The sequence below is a fragment of the Haemorhous mexicanus genome, chromosome 17, assembly GCF_027477595.1.
Source record: "Haemorhous mexicanus isolate bHaeMex1 chromosome 17, bHaeMex1.pri, whole genome shotgun sequence".
Taxonomy (NCBI): domain Eukaryota; kingdom Metazoa; phylum Chordata; class Aves; order Passeriformes; family Fringillidae; genus Haemorhous; species Haemorhous mexicanus.
This window is the reverse complement of record NC_082357.1, coordinates 14702418-14723036: the sequence shown is the minus strand read 5'-3', so window position 1 is coordinate 14723036 and position 20619 is coordinate 14702418. Positions and strand designations below refer to the sequence as shown.

General features: G+C 50.9%; 1 protein-coding gene across 1 annotated transcript in view; it reads left to right on the top strand.

Annotated features, from left to right (window-relative positions):
* CACNA1H (calcium voltage-gated channel subunit alpha1 H) overlaps positions 1-20619 on the top strand; it is a 120566-nt gene that overhangs the window by 60979 nt on the left and 38968 nt on the right. The window contains exons 9-19 of the mRNA XM_059861794.1: positions 4391-4542; positions 5735-5920; positions 6901-7018; positions 8437-8592; positions 12200-12290; positions 13602-13810; positions 16925-17356; positions 18914-19014; positions 19367-19490; positions 19609-19677; positions 19788-19972. Of these exons, the coding sequence (XP_059717777.1) occupies positions 4391-4542; positions 5735-5920; positions 6901-7018; positions 8437-8592; positions 12200-12290; positions 13602-13810; positions 16925-17356; positions 18914-19014; positions 19367-19490; positions 19609-19677; positions 19788-19972 (1823 nt within the window). The remainder of the gene's footprint in view (positions 1-4390; positions 4543-5734; positions 5921-6900; positions 7019-8436; positions 8593-12199; positions 12291-13601; positions 13811-16924; positions 17357-18913; positions 19015-19366; positions 19491-19608; positions 19678-19787; positions 19973-20619) is intronic.

The window sequence follows — 20619 nt, the reverse complement described above, 5'->3', positions numbered from 1 at the left end:
AAGGATTTTGGTGGTTTTTTTTTTTTTTTTTATCTGTTTATCTGAACTTGGAATGAACTGTTTGAGGTTTGTCCCTAATAAAAGCATAGTTTGGAATCGCTGGAATATTCTGCAGCATAAAAATGGCCTTGAAAATGGGCAGAGAGGGGGTGTGTTGTGCCTGCAGTCAGGGCTTGCTCTGATTTAAACTCAAGGATGCTGAAATCTCCCAAATTGATCCCACACAGTTCCTGCCCTTCCCTTGAGTAGGGGGAAATTTAATCCTGCACCCCAAGGTCGATTTAAATCTGAAATTCTAAAGTTTAGACTCAAATCTGAACTTGTTTGAGCCTTCCCTGGGATCTGCCAGTGGGACTTGGGGTTAAACCATTCTGTGCTGGTTTTTTGGAGACAGTTTCCAGCACAACAATTCCCATTCCAGCCTCCACGTCCAGCCTGGGGGATCCTCAGGCCAGCACTGCCAATCTTCTCCCACATTCTGGGGATTCCTGAACATTCTGGATCCTCCTGCAACTCCACCAGGTCACCTTTTGGCCCTGGAATCCTGGACTGATGTAAAGGGCAGTAATTGCAGCAGCAGAAGATGAGGAGATCCCCAAAGCTGCTGGGGGGTCGTGCTCACCCTCTTTGTGTTTGGAAAAGGAATTTTTTCCTTCTGCAGCTTGGAGCCCAGTGGAGGGCAGGTGTTTTCCCTGCCAGAGTTGTGGAGGCTTCGAAAAAAATTGGCAAAAAGCAAAAACCTCCACTTTTCACCAACTCTCCTGGAAGTGCCTCATTTCGCTGCCAAGCTTTGTTACACATCCCAGCCCGAGCTGCATCTCATGGCAGAACCACTGCTCCAGCCAAAAGCCTGAAGTTTCCAGCTCTGAGCAGGTCAAGCAGCAATTTGAAAGTGTTGTTGCAATTTCGTTTTCTCCCAGCCAGAAAGTTGGATGAAAATAATCCTCGCCACGAAAAGCTTTGGTTTCAGCAAATCAACGATTTGTTTCACCCGGAGAAAAAGACTCCTGGAAAAATTCCTGCTCTGGGACTGGCTTTAATTCGGACAAAATCAACAGTGGCTCCTAGTGGCTGACTGCAGGGGAATGGCCAAATCCATCTTGAGTGTCCCTTCCTTGACCCTCCTCGTGGATCCGCGCTCGTCAGCGAGCGGGAAATTTGCGCTGCGAGCAATAAACCATTTCAGAAGGCATAAAAATATCCCCGTTTCCCAGGCTCCCGTTGGTGTCAGGGGAAGATAATTACACTGGCAGGCTGGAGCAGTGGAAGTTTGGCTCATCTGCTCCTCAGCATCCTCTCCAGCAATCCCCAAGCTCCCAGCAGAGCTTGGCGGCCGTTCAGGGCCATCCGTCCTTGTCGGTGCCCGGCGGGTCCTGCCCGGTGTCCCGGCAGGATCCCGCTCCAACATCCCTGCTCACAGCTGGCCCTGTCATCACATCAGGGCTGCCTGCCTCCAGACACCATCCCAAAAGGATAATGAGCATCCCTGAGGTGAGGTTTTGCAGTGTCAGCCGTCTGTCAACCTCTCCCAGGCGTCCTGCCGTGCTCCAGTCTGCTGGATCAGCTCCTGGGCGCAGCTGCTGACGTTCCAGGCCACCTCCTTGTCCTCTGCTGTCCCTGTCCCTCGTGGCCTCTCTCCCCTCCCTGACAGATCACTGCAGATTTTCTCCCGGACTTCAACAACAAGCAAAAGTCACGGCGCTGGAGACAAAGCAAAAAGGGCACAAATTGTCAAAGGAAACTGGGAAATGAATTCAGGATTGGCTCAGTGCTCCTCAGGAGAATCTTGGTTTGCCTAAGGAAACTTGGGATTTTAGAGATCAATGCACAAATTCCTTTTATTTGCTTTTGGGTGCTTGGTGTGTTCAGCTTTTCAGACTCGACGCCAACTTTTTTGGTGATGACTCTGAGATTGTCTTGTCGTGATGCACTTGATGATCTCTGAGGTATTTTCCAGCCTTAGCCATCCTGTGCTTCTGTATCCTCATCGTTCCAGGACTGGGGATTTTGCAGTGGCCACCAGGAAGCCCAATTCTCATGATAAAATTGTAACTCTTGGCAGCAGCCAGGGGAATTTGGAGAACCCCACACCACGTTTGCCTTCAGTGCATGAGGCTGCTGCTCCGTGGGAGAGGATGAGGTTCTGGGATGGCAGTGGGCAGGTTTTCCATGTTTCCCAGGAAAAGGGGACAGCAGGGAAAACAGAACAACCCCAGCAAGCTGCAGATTCCTGTCAGGAATGGTGGTGGCTTCTTCTCCCAGACCATCAACAACAGGATGAGAGGAAATGGCCTCAGGCTGTGCCACGGGAGGCTCAGGTTGCACACCAGGAGGAATTTCTCCATGGAAAGGCTGGTCAGGCACTGGAGCTGCCCAGGGAGGTTTGGAGTGCCCATCCCTGGAGGTGTCCCAGGAATTCCTGGAGGTGACACTCAGTGCTCTGGGCTGGGGACAGGTGGGGATCAGGCCCAGCCTGGACTGGATGGTCCTGGAGGTCTCTTCCCACCTCAGAGATCCTGGGATTCTGTGTGATCCCTTGCTGACAATTATCATTCATTTCCCAGCCTCAGCCTGCCACCCACACCCTGCTCCAGGAGCTGTGTCTGCAGGGACACCAGACTTTCTTGAGTTCTTTTGCTCCTTGTCAAGAATTCCCTCTCCAGCCCTGCCTGGGGGACCCTGAAGGTGCCAGGTCCTGACAGAGAGCTCAGGGACGGTGCCAGCACCGGGTCCTGTCCCCACAGGACAGCCTGGGAGCCTGCAGGGCTATTTTAGGAGCAGTCTCTGTGGAGAGCTGGTTAAATTCCATCCCAGAGCAGCCCTGAGCCTCTGATGAGGGTTGGTTTTTCTGCCTCTCCCCAGGTGTGGTGGTTTCAGTTCGAAACTGGGTGGAAATACTAATTTTCTGTACTGGCTTCGGTTCGCTGATTTGAGATTTTTAAAATTTTTATTTCATTTTTAATTTTTAAATCCCAAACCATGACACCAGGTAGTTTTGGCATTGTGAGGGAAAGGAAGAGGATGGATGAGCTGTGCCTGATGTGAGGGAACAGGGCCCTGCTGCTCAGGGAAAGAACTGCAAATTTCCCAGCCCTTCCCCGGTATCCCATGGCAATCCGAGTTTATGGATTAGAACCTGGAGCTCTGAGTGCTCTCCCCCTGGATAAATGGTTGAGCAGCAGACAGACGATTGCAGGGAGTAATTTAGCAGTGAATGATGGCTCATTAGCAGCCCACGGGCTGGAGGGGATGTGTGGGCTCGTCCCAAATCCCAGTTAACCCTTTCACCCTCTCCTTCCACTGCCAGGGGTTGGATTTGCTGAGTGTGGATGTGTTACAGAGCCTCAAGTAGTGCAACACCATCCCCCCAAACCAGCCGATTTTTACCCCCCCTAACGAGGGATGGGGAATAAAGGAAATTATTATCAGTCCAGGAGATGAGTCAGATATGAAAATCACACTTTTTCCCAGACAATGTTATTACACTGAGGAAAAGGAAATGAAAAAGGCTCATTTTGTCTCACAAAGGAGCAGGCCTGGAACTAGAAATGCTCATTGCAGAGCCCAGGTGCTGTTGGGAGGAGCAGCTCCAGGGAGGCAGCAGATCAATCCCACCTTTTCCCATTTTTCTGGGGGCTGGGCAGGCTTTGCTACACTTCCCAGGAAAGGAATGGAATGTCTGGAAGCCCCAGGGAATGTGGTGCTGGGATAGAAGAGGGGCATGGGAAAATCTTGGCTTTCAGCTCCATTAAAATGTTGGACACCCAGAGAAACTCAGAGATCCTGAGTGCAGTCCTGGCACTCAGGGCCACGCTGCTGGCACTTAAAATCTGCTGGCTTCAGGAAACACCTTCTGGGGGTTTTGGGGCAATCCCCAAAGGGAGGTAAGTACCTCAAAAAACACTAAACTAGTGATCCCACTGACTTTAGGTGTATTTTTTTCCCCTAATGCTCTTTGGAGATGTCTGGAAGAAAAATGCTTTGTTTTGATGGATAGAGCTGATATTCCTAAATCACATATAGGGATATCCTGTATTCCTGTACAGCAGCACCCATAAAGTTCTGCTGGAGTCACTGCAGTAAAAGCAGAGTGATCCATGTGAATCCAGGCAGATTCCAGCCTGGATAATTCCAGCTTGGAACAGTGAGCAAACCCTCTCCTTTGCTCAGCTTGAATTATTTTGGGTTGGGCACAGCTGTTCTCCAGCTGCTCCAGAGCTGGGCTGGGATCCTGTGAGCAAAACTCACAGGGAACTCCAGGAGGTTTATCTGCCGTTCCCTCAGACATTTCTTTTTCCTCCATGGCTTTCCAGAAGGAGCACAAATCCCAGCAGGAGGGACATGCCAGCCTTTCCCAGTTTCTCTGACCACAGTGCTTTTCTGCCCGCAGCCAGACGAGCTGACCAACGCCCTGGAGATCAGCAACATCGTCTTCACCAGCATGTTTGCCCTGGAGATGCTCCTCAAGCTGCTGGCCTTTGGCATCTTTGGCTACATCAAGAACCCCTACAACATCTTTGATGGGATCATCGTGGTCATCAGGTGCTTCCCCCACTGTGGCTTTTCTGCTGGGCTGGGGATCGGGGATGGCAGAGGAAATTCAGGTCGGGTGTTAAGAAAAGGTTTTTTACTGAAAGAGGGGTTGGGCACTGGAACTGTCTGTCCAGGGAGCTGGTGGAGTCACCATCCCTGGATGTGTTTATGAAGGGATTGGATGTGGCACTCGGTGCCATGGTTTAGTTGGGGAGGAGGTGTTGGGGCTGGTAGGACTCCATGACCTTCAAAGCCTCTTCCAACCTGGTGATTCTGAGATTCCATGTGTTAATCCAGGCTTGGGATGTGCTGTAGTTGTGCTGGACTTTTGGATTCCTGTCCTTGGGAGGGCTGTCCAAAGTAAATCAACCTGGCAGATGGAGAGGAAAATCTATTTATGCCACACATCTGGCACTGGGGTGGATTTTCCACTCAAGTGCAGCATGGCTGGTCCTGGGAAAGGGGCACTGGGAGTGTCCACACCCCAGCAGTGCCCTCCCTCTCCCAAATGACCCCAGCTGGGCTGGAATGGGGCAGGCAGGAGGGGAAGGGAGGCCCCTGCTCTGCTGTGCTCCCCAGGGGACGCTGTCCCAGCCACATCCCAGTGCTGGGATCCCTTCTGATCACCCTTCAGTCAGTAATTTGGGGCAAAGAATTCCAGGGACATGGAGATGTGAAGCAGGAGAGTGGCCTTGGTACATCCATCCCTTTGATCCAGACAAGGTTCAAGGTTCTGAACAAAGGTCATTCCGTGCTCTGATCAAACCAACCCCCCCAAAAATCCCTCTGGATGTTCTAAAGGGAGATAAATACCTCAGGAGACATAAAAGCTGCTGATCCTACTGGTGGTTTTTTGTTTCCCTAATTCCCTTAAGAGGTGCTGGATTTTGTTCCAATGAATAGAGCTGGGCCGATATTCCTGTGTCACAGGAATGGACATTCCTGGGACAAAATTGTGATCCACATTATTGTAGTGGTGCAGACGTGCAGAACCTCAGGAAAAAAAAGGGAATTAAGGGGAGATTTTGGGGAATTGACCCCAAAGCCAGCTGTGAAGCAGACGAGCCGTGCCACCAGAGGCGCGACAGCACCGCTGGGGAGCAAAGCTGCTTCCAGGAGCAGGAAAGGAGCAGGAAAAGGGGAGATTCCTGGTGGGATCAGCAGAACTGCTGGTGCCAGCAGTGTGCCCGTGTCCCTGCAGTGTCTGGGAGATCATTGGGCAGTCGGACGGGGGCCTGTCCGTGCTCAGGACGTTCCGGCTGCTCCGCGTGCTGAAGCTGGTGCGCTTCATGCCCGCCCTGCGCCGCCAGCTCGTGGTGCTCATGAAGACCATGGACAACGTGGCCACCTTCTGCATGCTGCTGATGCTCTTCATCTTCATCTTCAGGTATTTCTTGGTGTTTCTTCGGGTGTTTCAGCTCTTCCTCGAGGCGTTGTTCCGCTTTAGGATGGGTGGCTGGGGATGGGGACGGGCAGCTGGGAAGGCTGGGCTAGAACAGAGGCTGGAGGAGCTAAAGAATGGAACAGAGGCTGGACAGAGCTGAGGAATAAAGCAGGGATTTATTAAAAGGCTTCAATGGATCACCTTGGGCCTGGCCAGGGCTACACCCAGGATGAACCCAAAATGGTCACAAAATGCACACCCAGTCACAGGGTCTCTCACTTTGATCAGTTCTGCTCCATTTGCATCTTGGAGCTCATTGTCCCATTCCAGCTCTAGGTTTTGCAGTCCCATCCTTGTTTTTCTCTCTCCAGCCCACAGGGTTTGTGCTCTTGGGCTGAGATTTGGATCATTTGTCCTTGGTGCCCAGCTGGAGCAGGAATTGTTTTGTCTCCCTGCTCTGTGCACAGAGCTCACCATCCCATAATATGAAGCTCAGACCCTCACACTAAAGCAGCACAGAACCTGAAAAATAGAAAAGCTCAAACCTGAGGCGTCAGGGGAGCGCTCACAGTGGGATATTTGCCCTGTTTTTCATGGAATGCCATCATTCCAGAGGTGCAAGAAGGACACAAGAAGGAATCACTGCCCCTCAGAGGCTCCTGAGCTGTGCCTGTCACCGACTGGACCATACCAGGGTTAGGTTTGGGGTGGAAGTTGTGCAGATTCCAAGATTTCTGTCTGTTTGCCCCTCAGAATCCTTTGCTTGGAAAGCAGGGAGCTGGCAACATGGTTTGTCATTTTTCCAGTCAAAGGAGATCCTGGATTTTCCTTCAGTGCAGACAACAGGAACGAAATGTGAGGCAGGAAAACCGAATTGCGGGGTCAAAAAAAAAAACCCACTGGGAGTGGAAAAGCATCCATAAAACCCCTGCAAGCACATTTCACCCAGGTGTTTCTTCCATCTGCCTCTTTCCCCACTCCAGCATCCTTGGCATGCATCTTTTTGGGTGCAAGTTCAGCCTGAAAACCGACACGGGAGACACGGTTCCAGACAGGAAGAATTTTGATTCCTTGCTCTGGGCCATCGTGACTGTGTTCCAGGTAAGCTCTGTGTCCTCAGGGATGTTTTAAGGGAGAACACGAGGAGGTTTTGTTCCAGGAAGCTCTTCCAGGAGGTGTCAAATTTGGAGTGAAGAGTTGTTAGGGCAGAGATGGGTCTAAAAGCCCTGATGGAGAAGAAATCTACTCAAAAGCAGCACTGTCCATATCTCTTATCAGTAAAAGGAGGGCATTCACTCTTATTTTCCTTTTTGCTGCCCATCCTGCTCCTGCTCTGCAGATCTCTGTCTCCTTCAGTGCCTTTTGCAAACAATTCTGTGTGACTGGGGGTGACAAATCCCCTCCCAAATCAGAGCTGGAGGTGCTGGGGCAGCCTTGAAATAAAAAGTTGTGTTTCCTCTGCAGCCTGAAATTCCTGGCAGGTTTCACAACAGAGGAACCAGCTGCTGTTTCAGGGATATTTTAAATATAAAAATTAGACTTTCGTGTTTCAAAGCTCAGCCTTTAGAATCTGAGTGCAACAAGTGCAAATGAAGTTTCTAAAAGCAGAGTAGCATCACTCAAGGTGGAAACCAGGCCAGAGCCTTCCCTGTGGATATAAATTCTCACAAAGGAACAAGGACAAATCAGCCCCAGCATCAGAGCTTCCCATTTTCCCCTTCCCAACACAGGCATTGCTGCATTTCTCCTCCCAATCCCTTGGGAGATGCAGCTGGCACAGAGCACAGAGGCTCAGTCCTGTGTCCCAGGAAGGTTATTGAGCAGCATGACTCAGTGCAGCACTCCTGTCCCCAAAGCCACCTTGGTTCGGGGGGTTTGAGGCTGTTCTCACTGCAAGAATTAATGTGGAACATGAGCCTCTCATCCATTTTTCTAAGGCTCCAGGATTTTTGAAGCTGGAGAGTGAAAATCCCTGAGGAAGATCCCTCCGAGCAAAGCTCTGCAGGGATGGGGATTTTTTTTTGCCCAATGTTTTTACCTAAAGGAAACAACTTCCCTGAGGTTCTGAAGCCACCCAATGTCATTTATCTCATTAAATATCCTGTCCCTTACCCTTTCCTTCAGCTCCAGCTGCCTTGCAAAGAGCAGCCTGAAAGGAGACAAGATCTGAGGCCTCAGGTCTGTTATCTCTGATGGTTATCAAAGGAGGCAACAGCTCCAGGAAATAATGGGATTAGGACAGTGCATCCTTCACCTTGGGGTATCTGGGATCTAAACTGTGCTCTGTGGGCAGGGCAGGTCCTGCAGGGAGGGCAGGCTTGGCCAGCAGAGGTGCAAGGATCTAAATAAAGGCAAATTTCTACAAGGTGATCTGACATCACGTGCAGAGAGCTGAACAAAGGCAACTCCTGCTGCCTCATCTCGTGAGAGCTGCCAGGGGAAAGGTCAGGAGGAGAGGGAAAGTGGCAGGATCCAGTGCCCAGAGGAGCTGAGGCTGTTCCCCTGCCCCTTCCCTGCAGATCCTCACGCAGGAGGACTGGAACGTGGTGCTCTACAACGGGATGGCCTCCACCTCCTCCTGGGCTGCCCTCTACTTCGTGGCCCTGATGACCTTTGGCAATTATGTGCTCTTCAACCTCCTGGTGGCCATCCTGGTGGAAGGATTCCAGGCAGAGGTGAGACATCCAGGCTGAGGGACGGGGAGAAACCTGACACACACGTGGGGGGAGGATCCATCAGGGAAACATCTACCCAACTCTACATTTCAATTTAAGGGCTGCAGGTGAGCTCTGCTGAGCACCTGAAGCTCTTCTGGATCAATCTTTACAGCCCTAAATTTGAATTTAAGTGCTGCAGAAGATCTGTGGTGAGCACATGAAGCTCTTCTGGGTCAATCTTTGCAGCCCTAAATTTAAATTTAAAGGTGCAGATGAACTGGCTGGGCATTTGAAGCTCTTCTAGATCAATCTTTGCAGCCCTAAATTTAAATTTAAGGGGTGCAGATGGACTGGCTGGGCACTTGAAGCTCTTCTAGATCAATCTTTGCAGCCCTAAATTTGAATTTAAGTGCAGCAGATGATCTGTGGTGAGCATGTGAAGCTCTTCTGGGTCAATCTTTGCAGCCCTAAATTTAAATTTGAATTTAAGGGGTGCAGATGAACTGGCTGGGCATTTGAAGCTCTTCTAGATCAATCTTTGCAGCCCTAAATTTAAATTTAAAGGTGCAGATGAACTGGCTGGGCATTTGAAGCTCTTCTGGGTCAATCTTTGCAGCCCTAAATTTAAATTTGAATTTAAGGGGTGCAGATGAACTGGCTGGGCACTTGAAGCTCTTCTAGATCAATCTTTGCAGCCCTAAATTTGAATTTAAGTGCAGCAGATGATCTGTGGTGAGCATGTGAAGCTCTTCTGGGTCAATCTTTGCAGCCCTAAATTTAAATTTGAATTTAAGGGGTGCAGATGAACTGGCTGGGCATTTGAAGCTCTTCTAGATCAATCTTTGCAGCCCTAAATTTAAATTTAAAGGTGCAGATGAACTGGCTGGGCATTTGAAGCTCTTCTGGGTCAATCTTTGCAGCCCTAAATTTAAATTTGAATTTAAGGGGTGCAGATGAACTGGCTGGGCATTTGAAGCTCTTCTAGATCAATCTTTGCAGCCCTAAATTTAAATTTGAATTTAAGGGGTGCAGATGATCTGTGGTGGGCACCTGAAGCTCTTCTGGATCAATCTTTACAGCCCTAAATTTGAATTTAAGGGGTGCTGATGATCTGTGGTGGGCACCTGAAGCTCTTCTGGATCAGTCTTTGCAGTTAAAGCCCACTGGATGTGGAATGGGAATTGGGGGACCAGAACTCTGATCTCCTACACAACCTGCTGTGTGGTTTAGAAGAAATAATTTAGCATTAATTTTACTCCCCAAACCTCCCATATACTCCATGGTTTGTGTTTCTGTGTGGTGGGACTCAGGCTTTCAATGCATCCACAACTTTTACTAAAACCCAAAGAGATTCAATCAGCTGGCTGCCCCTGGTAGGGGCTGGGTGCCTTGTCCTGAAGGGAGCTCAGGGCTCTCAGCAGGACTTTCCCCCCATGGGGCTGTGCTGTCCGTGGCTCTGTCCTGTGCTTCCACGTCTTCCAGCCCTGAGGAGCAGGCAGGAAGATGTGGAACCATAGGACAGAGCCATGGACAGCAGGCAGGACGAGCCCTGTCCTTTCCTTGGGACTCTGTCCCTTCTGGAAGGTTCAAAGCCAGGAGCACAGCTGCTCCAAAGCTGTTCCCAGGTTCCTGACATGGAATTCTCAGATCGGTAGGATGATGCTTTGAGGTGGAAGGAAGTTTTCTCCTCTCAGGGATCTTTGCAGGGAGCAGCTCCCGTTGCTGCCCTGCCCTCTGGGAGGTTGAACCTGGTGCTGATGTGAGGCCAGAGCTCTCTGAGTGCCTGATTGCTCCTGCAGACAAGCTGTGGTTTCCCTGCTCAGCCCTAATGGCTCCTTTCAGAGCTGTTACAGACCATGATTTAAATGTGTGCAAGCTCTGCTTTTCCCAGCCTGGATTATTCACCCCAAGGGCCAGCAACCACAGGCATGGCATTTGCAGGGCACATTCTGCTCTCCACTCCCATTTATTACCAATCCTGTGGGCTTGTCACTTGTCTCAGGGAGAGGCAGTACACAAAACCCTTCTCAGCTGCCAGGGCTCCTCTCAAGCCTTGCACTGGGAAATCGTGGAATCCTGGAATGCTTTGGCTTGGAAGAGACTTTAAAGTTCTGGTTCCAACCCCCTGCCACAGGCAGGGAACCTTCCACCAAACCAGGCTGCTCTGGTTGCAAACCAAAGACAAATTCTCCTGGAGCTGGGTTTGCTTTTGTCATCCCTGGCTCTGCTGCTACACTGGGAATTCTTGGTTTGACCTCTTTGACTTTGCCTCTGACAGGGGCTGCTCTGAGCAGTCGCAGGAGTCACTGAGGGGAATTTCTCCTCCATTTGCTCAGGTGTTTCTTTTATTTATCTGGAGAGGGACTCCTGGGACAGCTGAGAGCTGCTCTTAACTCAGAACCAGCAGCAGGGCTTCAGCAAGGGCACTAAAATTGTCCTGTGAAGCACAGCACACGCTCTCAGCCTGATCCCAGCTCCTGATCTGCCTCTGGAGCAAGTTTGCCAGGAGTGTTCCTAGAAGAGAAGAGACTTAAATGGCCACAAACCCATTTTTAGTACATTTGTGTTTAGCACAAGTAGCCAGACTTCAAACAGGGCCATAATTGCATGTTTGTGTTTGCACCATTCCCATGTCATTGTGAAATCCCCCCCAGGGCTGCTCCGGGAGAGCAGGCAAACCTTCCAGAATTGTGCAGATCTTTCATCCCCTCTGCACTGGTGTTTCTGCTGTGAAACAAAGATGAATCAGGGAGCTCAGGCTGTTCAGTCATCCTGGCTGCAGCTCCTGGCAGGAAATCACAGCAGAGTGAAGTTCATTGCCACTTCAGCAAACTGGGGGGGTTGGTCCAGGCACCAGGCAAGGAACTGTGCTCCTTCCTCTGGGATCAGCCCTTCCATCCAGCCCTTTGCTGACAGTTTGCACAGATTTCTGCAGTGCTGAGTCCTGCTGGAATCCCTCCCTGAGCAAGGAGGGCCTGGGGATGGCTCCTCTGTCCCAGGCTGATCATGTCTGGTAGCAGATGTGTCCAAAAGGGAAAATGAGCTGGACTCCCAGGAGGAAAGGCAGGCTGAGGGTGGCTGCTCCCTGTCCTGAGCTGCTGCAGGGCTGCCAGGCAAGCTGGCCTCGTGCCCTCTGCCTCAGGTTGCCAAGAGATTTCCCAAAACAACCCCAGCCAGCACCGAGAGAGCAAATCAGGCTTTCCAGACCTAAGTCAATTTGAAAGTGCTGTCAAACAGAGAATTAAAACCCTCTGACACCCTTTGACATCAAACCCCAAGTGCTTTCAGCAGGGATCATGGAGAGAGCAAACAAGGAGCCCCACCATGCCAGGTTTTTCAGTCATTCCTGCAATTCCAGCTGCTCTGGGATGTTTTCCCCTGGGATTTGCTGTTCCTGGAGCAGTGTGGGAAGCACAGAGACACGGCAGGGACGCGGTGACAGCCACAGCATGGTCCTTTCTGTCCAAATGAGTGAAACCAAGGGAGAGGGACTTGCCTGGGATCATTCCCAGGGTGGTCTCAGAGGGAATTTGGCATAAACCACCCAGGGGGAGCAGAGGTAGCTCTGAGCTGCTGAGGAATGCTGATGAATTGGGGCTGTTAATTACCCTCCTCCTCTCTGCAGGGAGATGCCAACAGGTCAGACACAGATGAGGACAAGACATCTGCCAACTTCGAGGACGAGTTTGAGAAGCTGAAAGACCTCAGAGCAACAGGTGGGGCTTTGTGTCTGCCTTTTCCTGGGAATCTGGGAGCTCCAGCTCTGCTTCCACAGTGGAAGAATCCAGTTAATTTAGCAATTAATCTGACTGCAAAGTCACCAGAGCAGCTCTGCAAAGTGTAGAGGAGGCTAAATGAGCCCTGATATTTCCTTTAGACAGATGTTTTTCTAATTTAAACGTTCCCCAAGAATTTTTAGCTGTGTCTCCTCCCTCCTCCTGCACCATTAGCACAGAGTGCTTTGCTGACAGCAATGTTCTCACCCCACTTCTCGGCAGCTTTTCCAATCAATCAAGTTCTCATCTGTTCCTTTTGGTTTCCCACACAAAATGCATTTGGGTGAGGTTTGATGGATGGAAAATGTTGCTGCTCATTTGTGTTCCAGGAGGGTCTGGCAGTCGATTTGAGGGGAGGCCCACACTGCTCTGGTGTACCAAAAACATGGAATTGGAGGTGACAGCCTTCACTGTGCAGCCAGAGGGGTGACAGAAAGGGATCACACACTGGAACAGTGAATGATGGCAAACAGGAGCCTCCTCAGTTCCTGCTTCCTTTGATTCCCAGCTCGGGCTCTGTGAGGATCCCTCCAAATGCTTCTAAACCAGGATTTGTTTCAGCCCAGGAGATGCTGGCTGTGGGGAGCAGATGGAATTCAGCTGAGGAAGGAGCAGAGCCACTTGTTGGGGAAGCTGATATCCCTTCCAAGCCAAGCCATTCCATAATTCCACAATTCCTTTGGAGGACACTGAGTTCCCAAAGGCCCCTTAAGAGGTCGTGGCGTTCACCCAGTGCCTTTCAACACCTTGGGGGGATCTCACTGCCCACAGCTCCACCTGGCAGAGTTCCTGGAGGTCCCCAGGAGCAGTGTCCCCTCACGTGGTGTCCTCTGTTACTGTATTTGCAGGCAGGAAGGAATGATGAATCTGACTCCGTGTTCTCAGAGGGATAATTTATTATTTTAAGATGCTATATTATATTAAAGAATGCTCTAGTAAAGAATAGAGAAAGGATTCTTCGAGAAGGCTAACAAGATAATAATGAAAACTTGTGACTCCTTCCAGAGCCCCAACACAGCTTGGCCCTGTTTGGCCAAAAAGTCAAAACAGTTCACAGGAAACCAATGAACCAACCACCTGTGGGTAAACAATCTCCAAACACATTCCAAAAGAGCAAAACACAGGAGAAGCCAATCAGATAATTACTGCTTTCCTTTTTCTCTGAGGCTTCTCAGCTTCCCAGGAGAAGAATCCTGGGCAAGGGGATTTTTCAGGAAACATGACCGTGCCACCCTGTCCCCTTCCCTGCAGAGATGAAGATGTACTCGCTGGCTGTCACCCCCAACGGGCACCTGGAGGGCAGGGGGGCCATGCCCCCGCCCATCATCCTGCGCACGGCCGCCACCCCCATGCCCACCCCAAAGTGCTCCCCACACCTGGACTCCCTGCACGCCCTCGGCGACTCCAGGAGAGGCAGCAACGCCTCGCTGGACCCCGTGGGCTACGACCAGAAGTCCCTGGTAGGTCCCAGGTTCCTGGCCCTTGGTCCTAGCCCTGGGTTCTTGTGGCCAACAAGTGACACAGGGCGCTGTGGGGTCTTGGTTTCCAGGTGGTCATGGGATGTTCTGGGGTGGAATCTTGGTTTCCAGGTGGTGGTGGGATGTTCTGGGGTGGAATCTTGGTTTCCAGGTGGTCATGGGATGTTCTGGGGTGGAATCTTGGTTTCCAGGTGGTGGTGGGATGTTCTGGGGTGGAATCTTGGTTTCCAGGTGGTCATGGGATGTTCTGGGGTGGAATCTTGGTTTCCAGGTGGTCGTGGGATGTTCTGGGGTGGAATCTTGGTTTCCAGGCGGTGGTGGGATGTTCTGGGGTGGAATTTTTGTTTCCAGGTGGTGGTGGGATGTTCTGGGGTGGAATCTTGGTTTCCAGGTGGTGGTGGAATGTTCTGGGGTGGAATCTTGGTTTCCAGGTGGTGTTGGGATGTTCTGGGGTGGAATCTTGGTTTCCAGGTGGTGGTGGGATGTTCTGGGGTGGAATCTTGGTTTCCAGGCGGTGGTGGGATGTTCTGGGGTGGAAGGGACCCACCAGGATTGAGGGAATGGCCCTGACAGGGGTTGATCCCACAGGTTTGGTGTTGTCGGCACCGGCTGGCCTCAGCTGAGGGTCATGTGGGACACTGGGGACAGGCATTGCTGGAAAAGGAAAAGGAAAAGGAGGGTGGAGGAGGGAGGAAATGGGTAGAAAGGCAGGAGGAGAACAGAGCTGGGGTGTGCAGTGCTGGGGCAGGCAGGGACAGCAGAACAGCCAGGGACAGTGAGTCAGTGGAGAGGGGAAGCAGGGATGTACCAGGATCCCTGGAAGCCCTTGCCAAACCATCTCACTGGAGAGCCATAACCTGAACGAGTCCAGCCACCCCTGACCCCTCAGAGGAGGAGCAGGGATCTTTTCCAGCCACACCAGCCATTTGGGATGTCTTGGAGAAGCTGTCAGGTGTTCTGTGAGGATGAGACCTGCAGCCCCCCTGGTGTTTTGGGGTTGTATCTTGAATTTACACCGTGTCAGGGGAATGAAGCATTTTCCCTTGAGCTCTGGTGACAGTCCCACAGCCCTGTTGGAGGGGAAATCAGGGGAACAAGGAATGAGGGGGTTTGGAATGAGGAGATGGGATGAGGTGATCCTCAAGCTCACTTCCAAGCCAAGCCATTCCATAATTCCACGACTCCTTTGGAAGGCACTGGGCTCCCCCAGAGGTTGTGACATTCACCCGATGCCAGGATCAGGCTGAGCTGCTGCTCTGGCAGCCGTGCCTGCAGCAGGGGGCTGGGAGGGCAGCTCTGGGCACACGGGGAGCAGAGGCAGCAGGCAGAGTGGATTTCTGCTGCTGCTGATCCGTCCCACTCCTGTGCTCCAGAGCTGCGAGATCATGTTCCAATCAAGGCAGCAGACCGTGGAGGCACCTCACGCCCAGGCACAGCCACCACCCCCTTGCTAAGCTGCTTAGTCAACCTAATGCCTTTGAAAAGCAAACAGAGCTGACTGCTGTTTGCCTTGGGCTTTCATGGCAGTGCCAGCTGCTGGACAGGGATGTTCATCCTTCCAATCCCTTCTCGGGGAGCGCGGCAGTGCCACCAGCCAGAGGCAGAGGAAGCAGGCAGGGCTGCACTGAGGAGGAGGAGGAGGAGGAGGAAGGCAGCTTGCCTTGGTTGGTGCTGGGAGGAAGCCGTGGAGGGAAAAGGAGTTTTCCTCCTGGCTTTTCTGCACTGACCTTAAGCTCTCTCATCCTGGGAATTGCCTGTACCTGCCCAAGTGTGCAGGCACGCACTGAAATTAGTGGAGGAGGAACACTCACTCCACTTCCTGACACGGCAAATGGCAGGAAAGCAATGGAAACAGGGGCACAATTCCCACCAGGCACTTGGGTGACTCATGTTCCCTTTGGAAGGCAGGGAAGTTGAGAGCTGAAACTACAGAACATGAGCAAAGTTCAGCAAAATGCCACTTACTGATGTCTTTGGGTTAATTTTTATGGAGAGTTGGTGTTGCCAGGGAGTCACCAGGACAGAAGGTTGGAGGCTGTGCTCCAGGTGTGGTCCGGGTTCAGTGTGGCCCTGGCTGGGTGCTCCCATCTCAAGGCTGGAATCAGAGTGGTGCTGTGTTGGTTTTGCACCGTGGCAGTGATGTTTTAACAGAAGCTGCTAGCAGTTTCTTTTGTGTTTGACAAAAAAAACCAATTAGTAATTAGCTTTGAGAATTAACAACCTGTTAAATACTGAGAAAGCTGACACCCTTTATGAACACGTATGTAAAAACATACAGATGTTGGGAACTGCCCTCTTTTTCTCTTGCTTTGGAAGCAGGTAAACCCACCACACTAATTAGTACATTAACCAAGAAACCTCAAATCAATAACCTAAACCACTAGGCAGGGAAGGGGAGGCCGTGACTTTCACCAATCTGGGCAAAACTCCCCAATCTTTTGGGGGGCAAACCACCCCTCCCTCCCTGTGGGAATCCATAAAATCAGAGGGTTTGGGGAAAGCTGCAAAAGGTCTCAGAGACAGCAGAACTGTGATCGGAGCTAAGCAGTAGCCATGAGATTGGTCAACAAAAAAATTATGTGAGAAGTAGAAAAGAAAGGACAAATGGAACAGTGGTCTGTGTATTAATGCTTGTCTAGAATAACTCCCTAAGCTGCAGAAAAGTCTATCTAGAGAGATATTAGGGAGTTCTAAGCTTAATAATGGAGCTCTGTGCATTGTGTTTAAGGCTCTCAAGCAGGTGTTGTATTTGAAATCAGCATTGTTTAACCGAAGGTACATGTGCTTGTAGTGGTTGGATGGACCTGTCAATGTGCTTTTGCTGTGTGTGATTGGTCAAAAAACTTTTAAAGTAAGTTATAACATTAAGTTCTTTGTCTGCTACCTGCTGGCATCTTCCCATTGTGATACCCATGCAATGAGAGTGATGCTGGAAAATAAACCAGCTCAAGGCACGTTCCCAGCAGTCCTGTCCCGTCAGTGATCTGTACAGACACCCCGGCCTGCAATAAATGGTGCCCTCTCCGAGGCCCGCCTTTTGCAGCTTTCCCAAACCCCTCGGATTTCACGGATTCCCACACCTCCCTTCTATCCCAGTCCAGCCTCCGCAGCTCCCCCTGCGCCAACTGGGCCACCAGCAGCACCTGGGGCAGCCGCCGCTCCAGCTGGAACAGCCTGGGCCGGGCGCCGAGCCTCAAGAAGAAGAGCCAGTCGGGAGAGCGGGAATCGCTGCTCTCCGGAGAGGGCAAGGGCAGCACGGACGACGACTCGGACGACGCCAAGTGCGGCACGCCCGGCCGGCCCTCGCCACCACCGCGCCGCGCCGAGTCCCCGGATCGCTCCCAGGAGCTGCTGCCCGAGCTGCTGCGGGTGCCCTCCGTGCGCCAGCTCGGCCCCGGCCCCGCCGCCCTGCTGCCCGCCGAGTTCCGCGGCTGCAACGGCAAGATGGGCCACGGCGGCGACGAGCTCTTCCTCAGGGTGGACGGGCACAAGGAGGACGCGCTGGACTACGAGGATGACGCGGAGGATGTGAGTGCTGAGGGAGGCGGGGGCTCCTGGGTTTTCCGTTCCTAAAAGGATGGGTGGATCCAGTAGCGTTTCTGCAGACCTCTTCTGTCAGGCTCGCAGGGCAGCGGGACTGTTTGTTCTTCCTTTGAGCTGTGGCACTCAAATTGCACTCACCCCACATCCTTTACGTTGCATGGCTATAAAGTAGTGGTTTGCTTTTAAACTGTGGAAATCCAACATGGAAATGTGTGATCCCAAGCTGAGGGATGGGCCTTGGCTTCCCGAAAGATCCCTTTTTTTAGGAGCTCTTTTTAGGCCAGATGGATGGAAATCCACTATGGAAATGCGTGATCCCAAGCTGAGGGATGGGCCTTGGCTTCCTGAAAGATCCCTTTTTTAAAGAGATCTTTTTAGGCCAGATGGATGGAAATCCAACATGGAAATGTGTGATCCCAAGCTGAGGGATGGGCCTTGGCTTCCCAAAAGATCCCTTTTTTGAGAGCTCTTTTTAAGCCAGATGGATGGAAATCCAACATGGAAATTTGTGATCCCAAGCTGAGAGATGGGCCTTGGCTTCCCAAAAGATCCCTTTTTTAAAGAGATCTTTTTAGGCCAGATGGATGGAAATCCAACATGGAAATGTGTGATCCCAAGCTGAGGGATGGGCCTTGGCTTCCCGAAAGATCCCTTTTTTGAGAGCTCTTTTTAGGCCTCTGTTGTATTTGCAGGGAAATGTCCCAACGAAGGCAGGAATGATGAATCTGACTCCATGTTCTCAGAAGGCTAATTTATTATTTTAATATACTATGTTATATTAAAGAATACTATACTAAAGAATACAGAAATGATACTTACTAAATGCTAAAAAGCTAATAATGAAAACTCGTGACTCTTTCCAGAGTCTCCACACAGCTTGGCCCTGATTGGCCAATGAGTCAAAAAAACTCACACCAGAATCCAATGGAACAATCTCCTAACACATTCCAAAGCAGCAAAACACGGGAGAGGCAAATGAGATAAGAATTGTTTTCCTTTTCTCTGAGGCTTCTCAGCTTCCCAGGAGAAAAATCCTGGGTGAAGGAATTTTTTCAGAGAATTTGAATGCCACAGGCCCGTGACAATCCCATGAGGTAAAACTTCCTTTTTTTCCCAAAAATGCCTCATTTTTGGGCCAGTTGGGATTGCCACCCTCCAAAATGAGCTGCAGACACAACAGGTGAATGGCTTTACTCACAGGAGCTGTTTGCTGTCATGAAAGCCTAAAAAGAGATGTTTTCCACTTCCCTTTTTGGTTGCTTGAGGCCTTTTTGTGTTTGGCACAACTCTGTGTCTCCAAAATGACCCCTTCCCAGAAGTCTTGCTTTACCCTGTCCGTCTCTTCCCTTTTTCCACCCCTTTCCTCCTTGTTTTCTTGGACAAATGTGATAATGGCCACCACAGCTCTGTCCCAAAAGCTGTGACCACCTACAGACACAATAAAAAACCATTAACTGCCCCCTCCTTCCACAAAACCACGGTGAAAGTTGAAGAGGCAGGAAATAAAAGAGGAAGAAAAGGTGTTCCTTCTTTTTTATCCAGAGTTATTGCTACCGGATCCGCAAAGCCCTGGAGCCCTACAAACCCCAGTGGTGCAAGACTCACGAGAACTGGTCCCTCTACTTGTTCTCCCCACAGAACAGGTAAGAAATTCCAGTGAAATTCCAGCCCAGCAGGGGTTTGAGGTAATGCAATATTGCCTTCCTAGCCAGTGTCCCCTTGGGAAAAATCCTTCGGAGTTTTAGAAATCCAGTTCCTGATTTTGAGGTGGAGTTTTCAGTTCGGTGTGGGCAGAACTGTGTGGTTCACCCCGTTGCTGTCAGTGGTTTAGCCAGCATTAGTAATAATCAATAATTAATGACATGGCTGAAGCCTGTGGAGATGCTGCCTCACCAGCTGGGCGGGTGCTGGTGGCACATCAGCAGGAGGGTTTTGGGGAGGAGCCTGCTCCTGACCCAAACTTCTGAAGGATCTGTTTTTCCCGCCTCTCTCCAGGTTCCGCGTGACGTGCCAGAAGGTCATCGCCCACAAAATGTTTGACCACGTGGTGCTGGTCTTCATCTTCCTCAACTGCATCACCATAGCTCTGGAGAGACCAGACATTGACCCCCTGAGCACGGTGAGAGGCATTTCCTTCCTCCATCCCCCATCCAGATCTTCATCTCCTCAGGACCAGACCCTGCAAGATAAATGTTGGGTTTCTGACTCGCGTCTCTTTGTTGTTCTGTGTTTTCCAGGAAAGGATATTCCTCAGTGTCTCTAATTACATCTTCACTGCCATCTTCGTGGTTGAAATGATGGTTAAGGTAATTAGAGCTTCATCCCATGGCCCAGAGCAAATTCTGGCAGAGACCAGACCGTGCCAGAGTTACAGATCTGGGCGGAGATTTCAACGTCTCCCTTCTCCTGGCTGCAGGTGGTAGCTCTTGGCTTTTTCTCTGGGGAGAACACGTACCTGCAGAGCAGCTGGAACGTCCTGGATGGAGTGCTGGTCTTTGTGTCCATCATTGACATCATTGTGTCCATGGCATCAGCAGGAGGAGCCAAAATCCTGGGAGTCCTTCGTGTGCTGAGGCTTCTGCGGACCCTGAGACCTCTCCGGTAGGGGCTGATAAATCAGTTTGGGAAATGCACAAGGTCTTGCTTAATACCTTGAAAAACTGAAATACAACACGGGTAGAAACATCTTTGGGGATCTCTAAACTCAGTGAGAAATTGTTTGAAAGCAGTGAAATGAGTTCAGGTTCATCTTCTCCAGCTCGGACACGCCTGGCTGGAGTTTGGAGTGAGAGGTGCTGTCAGAATCCAGAGTGAGGGCAGTCAGAGCCTCCTCCACACTGCAGTTTTATCAGCCCTTCCCAAATCCTCCTTCAACTGCACAACCTCACAGGCATTCCCCAGCAAAGAGGGATTTGCAGTTGAACAGGTGCTGATGAGGATTTGATAAGCTCCAGCATCCTTCCCTGCTCCTCTGACCCTGCCAAACATCCCTGCAAAGCAGCTCCTCCCTCAGCCAGGCTCAGGAGGGCAGAGCTTCCAGTGTTTGAGAACAGGAGTCCAGATAATCTGTATTTTGGTTATGATTAATAAAGAGGGATAATGCTTGGGGGGGATTTGGATCAGCTCCTGTTCTGGTTTCCTCCTGCTTGGCAAGAAACAGGAACCCTTTTTTTTCTGAAATTTCAGGGAAATGAGACAGTCACCTGCAAAAACCTGGAAACTTTCTGGGACAAAGCTGTGCTGGTGAG